The sequence below is a fragment of the Pipistrellus hanaki genome (assembly GCF_964339955.1).
Source record: "Pipistrellus hanaki genome assembly, chromosome: 19".
NCBI lineage: Eukaryota > Metazoa > Chordata > Mammalia > Chiroptera > Vespertilionidae > Pipistrellus > Pipistrellus hanaki.
Genome location: NC_140521.1, coordinates 11309914 through 11327735, shown reverse-complemented (window position 1 = coordinate 11327735; position 17822 = coordinate 11309914). Strand labels below are relative to the sequence as shown.

The window sequence follows — 17822 nt, the reverse complement described above, 5'->3', positions numbered from 1 at the left end:
GGGTGTGAGCAGGCTCTGGGAATGACGAACGCTTCAGCCTCAGACTAAGAATTCTTCCAGTAAGAAAGGCAAACTTCTTTTTAAAAAATATATGTTTTACTGATTTTTCACAGAGAGGAACAGAGAGGGATAGAGAGTTAGAAACATCGATGAGAGAGAATCATCCATCAGCTGCCTCCTGCACACCCCCTACTGGGGATGTGCCCACAACCAAGGTGCATGCCCCTGACGGGAATCGGAAAAAAAAACCCAGTGGGGAGTGTGCAGGAGGCAGCTGATCGATGTTTCTGGCTCTCTCTCCCTCTCCCTTCCTCTCTGGAAAACATCAATAAAATATATATTTTTTTAAAAACCGTGTTACTGGCACACAAGAATAAGCTGGGTTAAGTAGACACAGAATCCTAGTCTATGGGCCTAGGTGTGTGGCAATGTAGTATGATAAAGGAGGAGTCAGGCTGAAGCCGGTTTGGCTCAGTGATAGAGCGTTGGTCTGTGGACTGAAAGGTCCCGGGTTCGATTCCAGTCAAGGGCATGTACCTTGGTTGCGGGCACATCCCCAGTAGGGGGTGTGTGCAAGAGGCAGCTGATCGATAATTCTCTCTCATCGATGTTTCTAACTCTCTCTCTCTCTCTTCCTCTTTGTGAAAAATCAATAAAATATATATATATATATTTTTTTTTTTAAAAGGAGGAGTCAGGAGCAATACAATAAAGTGATGGAGGGTAGGAGCGAGGCGTGTGACCTAGGAGGAGCCGGGCCTTCAGCTAGTCGCTCTGGAACCCTGATACATGGCCATCCACTGGGGCCAGGTGCCCTCGGGGCCAGGTCTGAACAGCAGCAGGCAGGAGCGGACGGAGGCCCTGGAGGCAGAGTGCCGCCCGATGAGCAGTCCCTGCTCTGGCCTGACACCTCCGCTTCTGTGCCAATGGCTGGGCTATCTCCACTTGGGTCCTCTTTTGGATCCGCGCCCCCCTTCCCCCCCCAATCAAGGGGAAGGAGACTTGCCTGGTTGGTGTGGTTCAGTGGTTGAGCATCCACCGATGAACCAGGAGGTCACAGTTCGATTCCTGGTCAGGGCACATGTCCGGGTTTCAGGCTTGATCTCCAGTGTGGGGGGTGCAGGAGACAGCCGATCAATGATTCTCTCTCATCATTGATCTCTCTTTCTCTCCCCCCCCCTTCATTTCTAAAATTGCTATATATATATATATATATATATATATTTTTTTTTTTTTTTAAAGGAAGGAAATTGAGCAAAACCAAGACTGGCCACAATGAGCCTCTCTCCCCAGTGTGTGGAGAGGTGCTGCTCCCTTCACCCCTCATCCCTCCCCCCCACCCCCCAACTCCCAATCCTCTCAGAGTTTCCACTGGGGACCCCACATTCGCAGCTTTCCCGGGCCGAGCTGGGCCGCGGAGGTCCACATGTCCTCTTTTTTTTTTTTTTTAATATATACTGTATTTTATTGATTTTTTACAGAGAGGAAGGGAGAGAGATAGAAAGCCAGAAACGTCGATGAGAGAGAAACATCGACCAGCTGCCTCTTGCACACACCCTACTGGGGATGTGCCCGCAACCAAGGTACATGCCCCTGACCGGAATCGAACCCGGGACCCCTCCGTCCGCAGGCCGACGCTCTACCCACTGAGCCAAACCGGTTTCGGCCGCACGTCCTCTTCACCAGAAGCAGTAACGCCCCTGGAGAAGGGTTGTCCGACGTCTTGCCAGACCAGGGCCGGTGCCTGGCCTTCCCCGTGACTCACGGCTGCCGCAGAGCCAGCGCCCCCCATGGCGCAGGGGCCGGGCCGGGCCGGGCCAGGGGGTCCCTCCGGCTCCCCGGGGAGGTCCCAGCCTGCTCCACGTCACTCCGAATGCCAATGCGCTCGCCGTGCTGAGCGGGCCAAGCCAAACCCGGTGGGTCTGGTCTGGGGCTCGGTGCCAAGGAACACACAGCTGATGGAGCCACACACAGATGCGCTGAAGTCACCCACCGGCACTCGCACGTCTCCACGGGCTCCTCCCGGGGCGGACAGAGGGGGCCTGGCCGGGCCATCGGGGCCGGACGGTGAGCCCTGGCAGGTCTGCACCGGGAGCTGCCCCCTGCAGAGCGGCCTCTGGGCTGTTGACACACCGGGGTGGGACGGCTGGTGTTGAGACAGCTGTGGCACCCAGGACCCGGGGCTCCGGGGCTCCCGGGCCGGGAGACAAAGGGAGGTGAGGAGGGGGCAAAGGGCACGGCAGAGGGATGCCCACTGTTTGCAGACCCCGTGGGAACGGCCGCCCGGGGGGAATGACTTGGAGATGCCGCGAGGTCACGGTAGTCTCTCAGATCTGAATGGGAAAAGGAGGGAGGGGGGCAGGTGTATTTAGGAAACGCACACCCTCCCCACCCCACGCTGAGCTGAGCATGATGGGAAACTCCAACTGTGTTCTCGTAGGGTTGGGCTGCACACCGGCCCGACGCGCCTCCTAAGTTCATTCATTCATCCTGCACCTCGTAACTGGGGTCCCACTATAGGATGGACAGCCGCTGGGGAGAAAGGTGGTGGACGAAGAGATGGCGGAGGAACAGCCACTCAGGAACAACATTCACGGCCGGCTACGGTGGCTCAGGGGTTGCGTGTTGACCTATGAACCAGGAGGTCACAGTTCAATGCTTGATCCCCAGTGTGGGGTGTGCGGGAGGCAGCCGATTCTCTCTCATCATGGATGTTTCTATCTCTCCCTCTCCCTTCCTCTCTGAAATCAATAAAAATACATTTAAAAAAAAAACAACAAATAAATGTTTACCAAATGTCTATTATGTGTCTGGGAACTGGAGACACGGCAGAAAAACAAAACAAAGATCTCTGTCTTCATGGGACCTACATTCTGATGGGATGAGTCAGGATAATAAAGCAGTAAAATGAATGGAAATATATTTTAAAAGAACAGCATTCCCTGAGCGCCTGCTGTGTGTCAGGCACTGAGCCGGGGTGCGTACTGAGTGGACGAGGCTGACCGCAGCCGAGGGACACAGTGTAAGGAGAATCCCCGTGGGCGTTGGGGGGGCGGCCCCGCTGTTGGCAGACTGTCCTGGGCCTTCTTTGCCTCAGGGTCTCCTCCTCTCTTACCTGCTTCTCTGCCTGTCCTTGGGGCTCCGTCACAGGTGTGCTCTGCCCTCGGAGCGTGTGTGTGTGTGTGTGTGTGTGTGTGTGTGTGTGTGTGTGTGTTGGGGAGGGGGATTCTGTCCTTCTCCCGAGCTCTCCCTGCAGTCCAGGCTGTGAGCTCGGGGGGGACCCAAGGCGGGTAACAGGGTGGCACCATGTGTGGTGAGAAGGCGCGATGAGTGGAGGTCCCCCTGTGGAAGGAGATGCGGTGCCCTCTGGAAGCTGCCAGAGGGGGCAGGCGTCCCTCCTCTGCGCTCCACTGCGGCCTGCACACCGCCCCTGGCCACCCTGGCTCATCCCGTCTCTGCCGCCGCGCTCTGAGTTCGGAGACAACCAACCACAGCATCGAGTCTCCCTCTCCTGGCGTTAGGAGCAGGTGGGTTACAATGGACAGCGCTGGGGGGGACTGCCATGGGCTTCCTCCCGGTCAGGATGAGGCTGCTGGGGGGGGGCCTGGGACAGAGCAGCCCGGCTCCGGCTGCAAACCCACTCCGGCTTGCTGGGAGAACACCCATGTTCCCGTTTTCTCAAGCGCCCGGGTTGGCTTTTGAGTAGCAGATGTGAGAAATAAACTGCATCTCGATGTGGCTGCAGGAAAATGTCCAGGATTCTCAGACACACCCTTTAAGTCCTTAAAAGCAAAACCTTGGGCTCCCTGAAGCTTTGCTTTTTAAATAAGTCTCCCCCCACCCCCACCACGCACCTGCCTGCTTGTAAGAAAAGCCTCTGGAGGGCCATTCCAGGGACCTTTCAGCACCTGAGGATGGATGAAAACTCTGCCCTGAAGGCATTCAGGAGCAAAATAGGAAAACCTTTGGAATTCTGTGTGTCAGCTAAAACATTAGAAAAGAGAAATGTTCTCGTGTCCACATTGTGTTACTTTGTAAAGGTTTCAGTGTGTGTGTGCGCGCGCTCGTGTGTGTTTGAGTGTGTGTGTGTGTGTGTGTGTGTGGTGCCCAGCATGCTTGCCCAGGGCTTGCCATGCTACCAGTCCCAATGCCCAGCACAGTAAGACAAAGCTCTGCTGCCACCTTGTGGCGTCCTTAGAGAGATCGTCTCACTGCCCATGCAAGAGTCTAACAAAATCCAAAAACACCCAAAGGCCATTGCCTAGGAAAAGATGAGAATGGGAAAGACTGCTGCATTTTTATTGAAAAAAATCTCCAGTGCTTCACATCGCTGTGGTTTCAAAAAGGCTGCCCGCTTATTTTGCCAACGGTAACAATCTCACTTTGAAAAAGCCGCAGCACAAAAAGCTGCCTCTTAGCCCCTCGGGGACCCGTCAGACGTCCTCCCGTCAGTAGTCGATCTTTTCGATTTCGTCCATGTCCTCCGGGTTGAGCTGCTTAATGCTGCTGTCTGAAAGAACAAGGGGTGCCCCAGCCTGACCAGGGGCCACGCGCCGTGTCCCCCCGACCCCGCTCCGAGGACGGACGGCACCTCGACTCTGAAGACAGGGACACCCGTGAACGTGCGCTCCTGTGACCCCCCGCCCCTCCTGTGTGGAAGGCCTGGAGGCAGGAGCACTCTCTGGATCAGGGAGGAGGGGGCGGCAACTAAACAATCACTGAGACCCCCGAAGCAGTATCCTAGGCACCAGACAACAGAGCCCCGGGTCAGGGTACCTGCGAGGGGCAGGAAGGGGTCTGCTGAGCTCTGGGGGTCAGGGGGTGGCCACAGGGGGAGGGACTAAGGCCCCTCCGAAGAGTCACTTCCCCAGACGAGGTCTGCAGGAGCTCGCACAGCAGCGGTGGATCTTATTGGTCCTCCCTGCCCCTCCCGGACCCTCCCTCAGCTCCCCCTAATACAGGGCCTTGGTCAGCTTCCTGGATGGGTCCACGGGGGTGCTTCGGCCAGTCTGCAAACCCTTGTGTGTGTGTGTGTGTGTGTGTGTGTGTGTGTGTGTGTGTGTGTGTGATTCCCACCTGAGAATACTTTCTTCCATTGATCTTTAGAGAAAGAGTAGGAGGGAGGGAGGAGAGGAGAGGGTAAATCCATGTGAGAGAGACACATCGACTGGTTGCCTCCCACATGCACCCCAACCAGGGCCAGGGATGGAACCTGCAATCGAGAACACACCCTGGACTGAAAATCAAGCTCAAAACCCACTGGGCCATGGGCTGGCGCTCTAACCACCAGGCTGGCCGGCCAGTGCCGTCTGCAAAGCCTTTACAATTATATTCCAAATTGCACACATGTGCCTCTGTGCGTGTCCCTGGGGAGTGACCACTGCTTCTCACCGGGGGTAAGGGCCACCGTCCTAAAAGGTGAAAGGTGTGTGCGGGGTCACACCGGGGTCCCTCTTCCCCTGCTCCCCAGCGTACCCATGGGCTTCAGGGCCTGGGGTAACTTGACAAAGGGCCACCTCAGGGACATCACCGCCAGAGCCAGCCTAGGTTAGACGGGGCGGGGGAAGGGCCTCTGACCTCGGAATTCAGGGCTGTCCTAGCTGGCAGGCGGGGCGAGAAAAAGGGAAAATGCAAACCAAAGGGGAAGCCGGGACAGAGTAGGCTCTCCAAGGACGTTGCTACTTGGTTTAGGCTGGTTCTTTCCGGGATGTGAAAATCCGCTACAGACCCCAGAATAAGCAATAAGGCGTATAAACCCGAGCTCCCATCGATTTAAAATGTTCTCCTAACAACCGCGTGCGGAGTGACTGTCTCGCCATGGGAACTCTGTGCATCGGAGCCTCCTGTCCCCTCGGGTCCCCGCCTCGGGACTGGGGTCCACGGCCCGCCTCGTGGGTCACCGCCGGCGTGCGCAGGCCCCCGGGCCCCCCTACTTACTGAAGTGCTCCTGGATCTTCATGAGCAGGGGCAGCTTGTTGACTTCGATCATGTTGAAGGCGAGGCCCTTTTTCCCAAAGCGCCCCGTCCGCCCGATGCGGTGGAGGTAGGTCTCGTAGTCTGGCTCCTCCAACTGGTTCACCGGGAGGTCAAAGTTCACCACAATCGTGATCTGCTTCACATCGATCCCTGGAAGGGGTAAAACAGTGGGCACCACAGAACAGGACATTTCCCTCGATACTGGCGTTTCTGCCCGACGGCACTGGCCGAGGGGGCCGAGGGTCTTGTAAAGCTAAACAAACGCTTACCACATGACCCAGAAGTCCTACAGATGAATGTTTGTTACAGTTTTATTCAAAGCAGCCCCAAACTAGAAACCATCCAAATGGCCATCGACTGATGAATGGATGCACTAACTGTGGTACATCCATTCAGTGGAATGCTACTTAGTAAAAACAAGGGATGAACCACTGATCCTTCCTCAGGCGACCCTTCCAGAGCGCCAAGCTCGGCCCTCGGGGCAGGTCCTCCGTCCCGTTTTGCTGAACTAAGAACGAATGAGGAAGCAGGGTTTGAGGATGGGGTCGAGGCAAGGACATAGGAGGGATGAAGAAAGTAGGAAGTCCCTTTTCTCTTGAAAACACAGAGAGGTGAACTTCACTCGTCACCAGGAACACATGTTAAAAGCCTGAGATACCACACACGTTTGCTGGAAAGGGTACAGTGAAAAAGACAACCCCAAGTGCTGACGGGAACGCAGAGCAACTGGAACCCTCCAAGCTGCTGGTGCACACGAGTGAATGGTGCAGCCACTTGGGAATGAAACCTTGGCACTTACTTGCTTGTAAAGCTAAACAAACGCTTACCACATGACCCAGAAATCCTAGCCCTGGGTATTTTGCCCAACGAACGTTGAGAACATTCGTCTACACAAGACCTACACATGAATGTTTGTTACAGCTTTATTCAAAGCAGCCCCAAACTGGAAACCATCCAAATGGCCATCGGCTGATGAATGGATGCACTAACTGTGGTACATCCATTCAGTGGAATGCTAATTAGCGAGAACAAGGGATGAACCACCGATCCTGTAACTAACGGCACAGATAAACTCAAAAGCATTATGTCTAGTGGAATAGGTGAGCCACAGGGGCCGCCAAGTGTAGGACTTAATGTTTATGGTATCTGGAAGAGATAAGAGAGACACAGAAATCTGACCTATCGTTGCCAGGGGCCAGGAGTGGCAGAGACTGACTTAAAAGCAGCTCAGTTTTGAGGGGAGATGGCAGTGTTCTGTATTTTGACTCTAGTGATGGTTACAGTACTGTACACTGAGCGGCCAGATTATGATGATCTCTGAACGCATAATAATCTGGCCACTTAGTGTGTATATATTAGAGGCCTGGTGGATGAATTCGTGCATGGGTGGGATTCAGCCAGCCTGGCCAGGGGGAGGGGACATGGGTGGTTGCCCGGACTCCTGCTGGTCGAACTCCTGGTTGAGGGGACAATTTGCATATTAGCCTTTTATTTTATAGGACAAACACTGAGTAGCCAGATTATTATGCCTTCAGAGATAATAATAATCTGGCCACCCAGGGTATATGTTTGTCAAAACTCATATATTGTATACTTTACATTGTATTCTATGTATTGGATCTTCTTCTGAAGAGTGAATTTTATCAGATATAAATTATACCTCAACAAACTTGGCTTTGAATACACACACACACACACACACACACACACACCTACCTCGGGCACAGACATTGGTGGTTATAAGAACTTTCTCTTTCCCGTCCCGAAACCTCTGGATGATGGAAGCCCGCTGATCCACGGTCAGCTCTCCGCTCAACAAAGACACCTGGTGGCCATCCTGCATCATCTCCACAGTCAACCACTTGGCGTTTCGGCGCGTCTGCGTGAGAGAGCAAAGCCCGGTACAGCCCCAGAGTTAAAGCAGACAGGCTGTGTTCACTGTGCCCACGGGTGCGGGCCGGAGCCGGGAAGGGCTGGCCTGGAGGAACGAGCATGTGGCTTGGAATTCTGTGCTTCTAAGGGTCTCTGTGGCTCCTCAGCCACGAAACGGATGAGAGACATGCTCCGCCTGCCGCTCATGCTAGTGCGATGACAACATAAGATGACGTCATAATGACAACATCAGACTCTCCGAGTGCTCTATGCACTCCGAGCATGTTTCTAAGATCTTTACGCGTTACTGACCTATGAACCAGGAGGTCACAGTTCGATTCCCAGTCAAGGCATATGCCCAGGTTGCAGACTCAATCCCCAATGGGGGAGGGGGGAATGCAGGAGACAGCCAATGGAGGATTCTCATCATTGGTGTTTCTTTCTCTCTCTCTCCCTCTCCCTTCCTCTCTGAAATCAATAAAAATCTATTCTAAAATAAAATAAAAAATTGACATGCAATAATCTGACGAAGTAGTTATCTAATTTCATTTTTAAAAATTAAAAAATAAAACACTTGGCCGAAACCGGTTTGGCTCAGTGGTAGAGTGTCGGTCTGCAGACTGAAAGGTCCCAAGTTCGATTCCAGTCAAGTGCATGTACATTGGTTGCGGGCACATCCCCGGTAGGGGGTGTGCAAGAGGCAGCTGGTCAATGTTTCACTCTCATCGATGTTTCTGGCTCTCTATCTCCCTCCCTTCCTCTCTGTAAAAAAAATCAATAAAATATATTTTTTAAAAAATTAAAAAAATAAAAATAAAACACTTGAAGACTTGAATACCTTGCCCAGGTTCATAGCTGGCCCGTGGCAGAGCTGAGTTTCGCTTTATGCTACTAACACGTTCTCAGAGTGGGCCAGGGCCCGGTGGGCACTCTAGGGCAGGGGTAGGGGGGCAAGACAGACGGGACCCCGCTGTCGCGGGGCTCAGTGTCCACATGGGAGTGAGGAAGTAAAACGAACACACGCACACTGGGGGTGCCAGGGAGCAGAAGGCAAGAATGAAGACAGAAGGAGCGTGATGTGAGAGTGAGGAGCTGAGTGGCTGCTGCGCTCACAGCAAGCTGGGGAGGGAGGGGGACATCCTGAACCCGGCGAAGGGTGTCTGGGAAAACCCCACCGTAAACACCAACCCGCATGGGGCAGGGGTAGAAGGCACCCCACTAACACAGGGACACACCCTCGCTTTCACCTACGGAAGTCCCACCCCATTACTCACTCTTCCCAAGCTCCATCCACAAATCATTTCGGCTCAGAGTTGCTCTGGACGTTAAACTACACAACACACGGGAAGTGGGGAGCACGGAGCCCGGCCGCACTGCCCCCGGGGGTGCCCCGTCCCCGCCCGGCCAGCCGGCGGGGGTGGCCCGGCGGTCGGTCACCTGGCAGAAGATGATGGCCTGGCCGATGGTGATGCCGCCGTAGATGTTGCACAGCGCCTGGTACTTGTCCTTGCGGCTCTCGCACAGCACGTAGTACTGCCGGATGTTGTTGAGGGTCAGCTCCTCCTTCCGCAGCTTGATCACGTTGGGGTCCGGGATGATCCGCCCCGCAAACTGCCACACGGAGTCCTCGAAGGTGGCCGAGAATAGGAGCATCTGGCACTCGGAGGGCAAAACCCTGCGAGAGGGACGGGAAGAAGGCTGTGGCCTGCCACCAGTGCCACTCACCGGGGAGGCAGCTCTGCGTGCTTAAGGCCTGCTGCCACCAGCTGTGCCCCCTCCCCCGCCCCCCCCTCCCCACACACACCTGCTCAGGGGTCAGGGAGGAAGGGTGGAGGTGAAGGTTACCTCTGAATCCGGATGCTCTGATCGGAGAACCCCTGTGTGGCGATCATCACGTCTGCTTCGTCCAGGACAAACACACAGATCTTGCTCAAGTCAATCAGTTTCCGCTTGAAGTACCAATCCAGGATGGTGCCCGGGGTGCCGATGATAATCTGCTGGGTGACGTCCGCCCTCCTGGGAACTAGGAGAGGAGGGTGTGCAGGGCAACGCGACACAGGACTCTGACCCCACGGGCAGGGCCTAAGGACCGTCCAAGCGCCAGCCCTGAGGTCACTGTGCTTCTGGACTGCCCAGAGTTTTTAAATCAATCCCTGAGTTTCATGAGAATGATAATACCCTGCACACCTGACTGGTTTAGAAAGCCGCCCGCAGCAAGCCCTCCCACCCTGCAGATACACTGGCATAGCTGAGCTGTGAAAACCCCACACCCCCCCGAATGGAAAACCACCACCGTGCCTCTCAGAGGGTCACATGGAACAAACTACGAGTATAATGCATGAAGTAGGGCGACATGGACTGATATGGAAAGATGCCCCTATTTTTTTCATAGTCTGACAGTTATGAAAAAAAAAAAAAATCCCAGAAAGCACAAAACAAAGGTCGATTGCCTGGCCAGCATGGCTCTGTGGTTGAGCATCCATCTATGAACCAGAAGGTCGCCATTCAATTCCCGGTCAGGGCACAGGCCCAGGTTGCCACTCGATCCCCGTACAGTAGGCAGCTGATCAGTGATTCTCTCATATCATTGATGTTTCTCTCTCTCTCTCCCTCCCTCTCTCTCAAATCAATAAAAAAATATATTAAGAAAACCACCACAAAGGACTGTTAACAGAACGGAAGTTCCCTTTGGAAGCAAGTTTTGGGCAACAAGGAAGAACAACTTTTACTTCTGCCGCCTACTGGGGATATGCCCGCAACCAAAGTACATGCCCTTGACCGGAATCGAACTCGGGACCCTTCAGTCCCCAAGCCGACGCTCTATCCATTGAGCCAAACCGGTTTTGGCTACAGCCCCCCCGCTTTTAGAGACAAGGAAGCAGAGACGTTATATAACACTTGAGGCCCGGTGCACAGGGATGAGGTCCAGCCAGCCCGCCCTAATCAGGCCAATCTGGCCAGCTTGCCCATGGCTTGCAACTATGATGCAAGCCCATGGGAAAGCTGGCCAGCCAGCCCCGCCCCCTGGTCGAACTCCCGGTCGAACATCCGGTTGAGGGGACAATTTGCCTGGTAGCCTTTTATTCCATAGGATGTGGTTAGTGGTGGACTCGGGGCTTAAACCCTCAGCCAAGACAGGTTTCGCGGCACATACTTGGATTCCCTCGAATGGCATACAACACTCGGACATCCACACAGAATTTTCCCATCTGTTCAACCACTCGGCCAGTCTGCAGAGCCAGTTCATACGTAGGAGCCAGGCAGAGGCACTGTGAGGGAGAGAGGAGGGGGGAGGGGGCGGGTTCCTGTAAGCCAGTGTTTCCCAAACTTTTGACATATGTGTACCCCTTCTATAATTTTCGTAATGCTGAGTACCCCTCGTTCTCATGAGAACGCAGAATTAGGCGCAGCTAAGCACAGTGCAGTGCACATCCCCACCAAACTCCGGTGCAACGCGTGCCCCCACCAGACTCTTCCCGTACCCCTGGGGGGACGCGTACCACACTTTGGGAAACAATGCTGAGTGTAAGCCATTGTGCAAGTTTTTAAATACAACTGAAATGTGTACCAGGAGGGGCACAGAAGTGACACTGGAGATTTGGGTTGGATAAAAATATTTTGAATCAAATCCAATTTAGCGACTCATAGACCTGAGGAGAATGCTGAGTGTGGGAGGGGAGAGGGAGCCGAAGGATGGAAAGACAGCTGCTTAAGGCCCCCTCCATGAAGGGTCCTGAAGACACACGGGTTGTGGGGCCACGCTTTTTTGGCAGGGGGGCGGGGGGGGGCGGGGAGAGTGACGGAAAGAGGCTAGCAACCAAAAATAGGGGAACGCAACAAACCACAGCTCGCATGGGGTCCTCATCGCCTCCTGCCAGCTGTGAAAAGTCTGCCTCTTTCCAGAACGTTCCCTGCTGGATCTGACTACATCCCTGGCAGAATACTCATTTCTACCAAGCACAGTGCTAAAAATGCAACTATTTATTTCATCTGCATGACAATCCTGTAAGGCAAGTCTTCATCTATGCACTCATTCGATCATCCACTCACTCACTCAATCGTCCGCTCATTCGGTGTTTAATGAGTGGTCTCCCCAAGCCAGGCGTTGTGCACGGTGTTGGGATTCAGGGTGAACAGAACAACTATTACAATCCAGGCCTTTCTAGATGTTACCTTCACAGATGAGACAGACTCGGAGAGATGTGCTGCCTCGTCTAAGACATTCAGCGGGTAAAGGAGAGAGGCTGGGATCGGAACCAGCTACAAAGCCTGTGCTCTCAATCGCCATCCCAATGCTCCATAATGTCATGAAAGAACATCTATTCTCAATATCATCTCGTCGCAGCGATATCGTCTGTTGCCAAAATCTCATTGACAATGAAAGCAATCCCGCCTCTCTGGCGGCCTCTCCTTACCTGTAGGAAGGGTTTGGAAGCGTCGATCCTGCTCAGCATGGCCAAGACAAAGGCAGCCGTCTTTCCTGTTCCAGACTGGCTCTGGGCTATGAGGTTCTGGGGTCTGGAGGGAAGAGGAGACCACTGGGCAGACTGAATATCAGAGGCTGGCAATCACCCAGCGGGAACACCAGCGCCCGAAACTCACGGGTGTGCCAGCATCATAGGGAGCGCCATCTCTTGGATTTTGGATGGTCGATTGAACCCCATTGCATAGATCCCTTTTAGCAACTCTTCCTTTCTGTCAAAAAAAAATAAAAATAAAAAATTTGAACACTTAAGAGCCCAGTAAGTAGCCTCAGAAATACAAACTTGAGAGTTGCCTTTCTAAAGTAAGCCCCCTGGTAACTGAGCTTCAAAAATAAGATTTAAAAATATATAATTTACAAGAGGCCCGATGCACGAAGATTCGTGTAAGAATGTGCCTTCCTTCCACTTGCTGCCAACACCGCTTTCACTCCAGCCCAGAGCCACCTTTCCACCTTCCCATGCAGCCCAGAGGCTCAGAGTTGCTGGGGCAGTGTGGACACAAGTGTCCCACACACCCACACCCCCACCCCCGTCGGCCACTTGGTGCCTGTGTATGCAAATTAACCTGCCAGCTTGGTTGGGTTAATTTGCATACTCACTCCTGATTGGCTGGCGGGAGTCACTAAGGTACAGTCAATTTGCATCTTTCTCTTTTATTAGTGTAGATACCTCAACTCCCAAACATACACAATTATGCCTGTACAGGTGGACCCCCAAAACAATGAGCTCTGCCATAAGCCTAAAAGGAGGACAGTCACAGGACCTAACATTGGACTTTCTGTTGAACCAAGAGAAAGAGAAAAAAACTCGTCCAACAGAAGTATGTCAATCTGCCAGAAAGAGTTTTCTTTCCCACATAAGCAGGAAACATTTATTATTTAATTCTTCTTCATGAATGACAAGTTTTGATGTTTTAACTGCTATTTTCAGAGAAGACAAATTCATTCAGGTGATTTTTTAATATATATATATATATATATATATATATATATATATATATGTTGATTTCAGAGAGGAAGGGAGATATAGAAACATCAATGATGAGAGAGAATCATTGATTGGCTGTCTCCTGCACGTTTCCTCCCTCCCCCCCTCCAGGGGATACAGCCCAAAACCCAGGCATGTGTGCTGATAGGGAATCAAACAGTGACTTCCTGGTCCATAGCTCAATGCTCTACCACTGAGCTACACTGGCCAGCTATTTAGGTGATTCTTTTGTCAATTCTGTCTCATCCTTCTGAGCCAGTATTTTTAAGTGCTTTTCTCCCTGGAGTTTCATGACAGATGTTAGAGAGAGGGAAAAGCGAACTGGCCGGGGCACTTCATTTTCTATAGCACACACATTCTGGATGTGTTTACCTGGCAGGTTAGTTGGTAGATTACTTTTTTCCTTTTGGGTGCCCTGACTGGGAATCGAACCGGCAACCTTTTGGTGCACAGGATGATACTCAGGCAACTGAGTCACACCAGCCAGGGCTGGCAGCCAACTTGTAATCATAGGTAGGCTTCTCCTCTCATTTAGAAAATGTCTGGACACTGGCATTTTGGAGCTTTCCTCTTTACATACGTCCATATCGGCAAACTACATTTCCTTAATGCCCATTGATAAACCCCTAAGAAATGCAAACCCATTTGGGAAAGGTATTTATTTTAATGCCCTTTGAAACTAAATATAATTAGAAATAGAAAAGCTAATAACTCGTCTAAAGGAGGTGCGGGAGGATATCTGTATTCTGCAATGAAGAAGTAGTAATGTGGCTTAGCTATCTCCCTTAACACAGCACGATGAAAATACTTCACCATCAGAAATGTTCTCACCCAGACAGTGTGGCTCAGTGGTTGAATGTAGACCCATGAACCAGGAGATCAGGGTTGGATTCCCGGTCAGGGCATGTGCCCAGGTGGTGGGCTGGATCCCCAGTAGGGGTCGTGCAGGAGGCAGCCAGCCAATGATTCTCTCTCATCACTGATGTTTCTACCTCTCCTCTCCCTTCCTCACTGGAGTCAATACATATATATATTTTTAAAAAACTGAACAGTCTCATTTTGTTGGACAATGCAGGTATCCCAGCATCCCCTGTTGAGCTCTATTTTAATTGCACACAAAAGGTACCCATCTCATTTTAATATCTGACTAAACACAACGGAGGTCCCGGTGGTTTTATTATGAGCAGGTGAGCCTGTTCTGCGCTATGCTTTCCCAGCATCTTCCCACCAAGAGTGAAAGTACTCACAGCCGCAGCTCTTCAAATGTTTTCACTGAGTAGAGTGGAGAGCTGGGATCCTTTTGTAAGACCTCGACTCGGTGGCTGGATTCTACTAAGGACTGTCGGATTAACTTGTTTAAGAGTGAATTAGCAGCCAAATCCACTACAAAAGCAAGAATAAAAGGGGGATACGGCAGGGGGGAGGCTCAGACTTCCTAAATGACACCTTAATAATTGCTCCCTCCATTCAGTGTATATCAAACATCTGCTCCTACACTGATCTTGCTTCTAAAAAACAAACAAACAAACAAACAAAACCAAAAAAAGCGACAGAGCACTGAGAATTTTTCTTTTTCTTTTTCTTTCTTTTTTTTTTTTTTTTCCATGAGGACCCAGTTTCTTATGCTCGGCTGCTATACCAACCTCTAACTTCAAGCAAATCTACATCCCTCGCCACCAGACCTCATTGTTCCTTGCCAGCTGAACAGTCTTAGCCCATTCCTACCCTTTCCGTTGCAGCTTCCCCTCAAAATAGAGCGCACTCCTCATTTAATCTCCTTTTATTCACTGCTCATAAAGAAAGAGAAGTAGACAGTTCTCTAATACATTATTGACATTATGAAAGCCACGACTCGCCGAAGCAGAATGCTCGTAGACACGGGCAGATGAATTTATCTCCTACCTACTTCTACTTCATCTTCTTCTGTGTTATTCATAGAATCGTCTAAACAGGAGGGGAGAGAAACAAAACAGCTGTAAAGATGTAAAGTCTCTTATCCCGACTTCTCTTGGCGACTCCATGGCGGGCGCTGGCAGGAAGGGTCGTCCAGGGGAGGAGTGGGTAAAAAGACTGGAGGGCCTCGAACCCTGGCTGGGTTGGCTCAGTGGATAGAGCGTAGTCCTATGGCCTGAAAGGTCTCGGGTTTGATTCCGGTCAATGGTACATCCCAGAGTTGCAGGCTTGATCCCCAGTAGGGGGCATGCAGGAGGCAGCCAATCGGTGATTCTCTCTCATCATTGATGTTCCTATCTCTCTCCCTCTCCCTTTCACTCTGAAATCAATAATAATTAAAAAAAAAAAAAAGAAAAAAAAGAATGGAGAATCAGGAATGCTAAATTAAGGGAGCCAAATGTATTTCAGGTGCCAGGGGCACGCGGAAAGCCCTTGTCTTTCCTTGAGAACCATCTGCGTTACCCTACAGCACTTACCTAGGTTTGGGACTGTGGTATTTTTAACTCCCGGAAGATTCTTCCAGGGATGGATGAGGTTTGAAAACTAGTGAAAAGACACACATGTCAGCCAATCTTAGCAAGCACCGGCTTCCAGAAGCCCCATGCGACCCCTCACAGGAGCTGGAAGGGTTGCAGGAAAGACCACCCAGGGCGGTTGGTTTCCTTTGCGATGTGAGGTGCAGATTCCTTTCCGGAGCAGTTCTGTAGGAGTTCCCCTAAAACTGGGGGAGCCGCTCTGCCGCCCCTCCACTCTCCACGGGACAGGCCCTTAGCGGGATCCCACGCGGCCAAAGGATGACGACAGGAAAGCGCTTTGGTAGATGCGGATGGGAGGAAGCTAGCCCGAGCGATTTAGGACCCAAGTGGGAGAGGAGAAAATTGGGGTTCGGGTCGGGACTACCACCTGCTTTCCCTCCCGGGCCTGCCAGGACTGTCTTCATTTTTGCCCTTTTCAATCCAAAGGTCTCGTGTCTCTCTCTGGGTCTCCTTTTTCGGGGGTCTTCTTCCCCCAAGTCCTTGCCACTCCACATCTCCCCTCCACCACTGGACACTCCACGGCTCCCCCGATTCCCGCTGCCCCCCCTCTCCACCCCACCCCCCACCCCGGCCCCGCCCCGCTGCCCTCCTCCGGGTCAGTGGCAGTTACGTGGCTGTTCAGGTGCTCGCTCTCTGCCGCCCCCTGTTCGCCTGCCCACAGCGACGACGACGCCATGGCTGCGATCGCCGCTCCGACCCCAGCACGTGCGTCCGGCGCGGGCGGCTGGGCAGGTCGGAGCCCGCCCAGCGGCCAATGGGCTTCCTGCGGGGCCGGCCCACGTGCCGCGACCCCCCGCCGCCCGCGCAGGCGCCTGGGCTCCCGGGAGCCGCGGGGGGCGGTGTCCCGGGGCGGGGGTGGGGGGGTGGGGGGGGAAGGGTTGTTGGGGGGCCCGGGGGAGACGTCCGCGGGAGGATAGTCTCAGGCCGGCTGCTGATTGGCCAGCCGCGCACCGCGGGGCGGGGCGCTGTCCGGGGCGGGGGGCGGGGGTGTCACTCGCTGGATGCTGACCTCGGTTAAGGTCACAGCAGCTTGGGATGCGGAGCGGCGACAATCTTGGTGCGGATGGGAGTCCCACCTCCCTCACCCCACCACTCACGCCCCAGGTAATGTCCTGGGTGGTCAGGCTGGACCCCCGCCTCGCTTCAAGCTCCCAAACCCACGTTCCTCCCCATCCACCACCCCGCCCCCCCACCCAGATGTCCGCTTCTACGTGACAAGAAGTCGGAAAGGCTGCGAACTGCCGGGAAAATGGATGGTCCAAAAGAGCAATTTTCATCTGACAACTGAATTCCGGCGTTGGGGGATGCAGAGGGGGAAGGGAAGCTCTTCAGGTCCTAACTTCCAACCCTGTTCCTAAAAGCCCGCGATGCGTCCACAGACCGGCTTAGTTTCATTGTAATTCTAATCCCGGTGGGAGCCCTTGCTCAAGCGATCCTGAGAAAACTGTCCCTGGTGGTACAGCCACCGCCTCCTCCCTGCACTGCATGATTTGGGATCGAATCCGTCTACTACTGACTGCTGGACTTTGAGAAAATAACCAGTCCTCCTCCCCCACCCCACCCCTTTTCTTTTTCTAACTGGAATCTTGAGATTTGGATCAGTCTCTGAAAAAAACCTACAAAAATCTAGTTATACTCTCTCCGTGGTGCTGAAGACAGATTCCCCACTGTTAGTCCTGTTCAGCTCTTACATTGGGTTCTAGTAGTAAACGTTTTTGTTTTTTTTAGTTTGTTTTTCTCCCCGTGGTAACTTTCTGCGAATTTAAATAGGTATATAATTGAGCCAGAGCCAGGTTCTTTTAGTTTTGGGGTTGTTTTTGTTTTGTTTTTTGTTTTGCTTGTATAAGGGTGGCAGTCCTTGGAATGGTTACTTATCTATTATTTTAGCGCACTACAATTTACCTGTGTGTTCTTGTACTAAGCCAGGCCTTAGGTGGAAAACGGTGGTCAACTGGGAAACACTAGGCTGATTTCCACGTCAAGCTTGCACCCCAGCTTAGAACAATAGTTCCCA

At 52.6% G+C, this 17822-nt stretch overlaps 1 protein-coding gene across 3 annotated transcripts; it reads right to left on the bottom strand.

Annotated features, from left to right (window-relative positions):
* Window positions 1-4242: 4242 nt before the first annotated feature.
* On the bottom strand, window positions 4243-17795 carry DDX25 (DEAD-box helicase 25). Of its 3 annotated transcripts, none has more exons than XM_084867680.1 (13): window positions 17711-17795; window positions 15749-15815; window positions 15222-15263; window positions 14567-14702; window positions 12451-12543; window positions 12264-12366; window positions 11003-11117; window positions 9694-9871; window positions 9286-9523; window positions 7693-7855; window positions 5938-6126; window positions 5077-5212; window positions 4422-4510 (listed from the first exon to the last, which is right to left on the bottom strand). In XM_084867680.1, exons 3-12 carry the CDS (start codon window positions 15253-15255, stop codon window positions 5103-5105), a joined length of 1359 nt encoding a protein of 452 aa, XP_084723806.1. In that variant the 5' UTR covers window positions 15256-15263; window positions 15749-15815; window positions 17711-17795; the 3' UTR covers window positions 4422-4510; window positions 5077-5102. The 3 variants fall into 3 exon arrangements, with proteins under 3 accessions (XP_084723805.1, XP_084723806.1, XP_084723804.1); XM_084867678.1 differs by lacking the exon at window positions 17711-17795 and adding an exon at window positions 16419-16517; XM_084867679.1 differs by lacking the exons at window positions 5077-5212; window positions 17711-17795 and adding an exon at window positions 16419-16517 and having other exon boundaries at window positions 4243-4510.
* Between the last annotated feature and the right edge of the window lie 27 nt (window positions 17796-17822).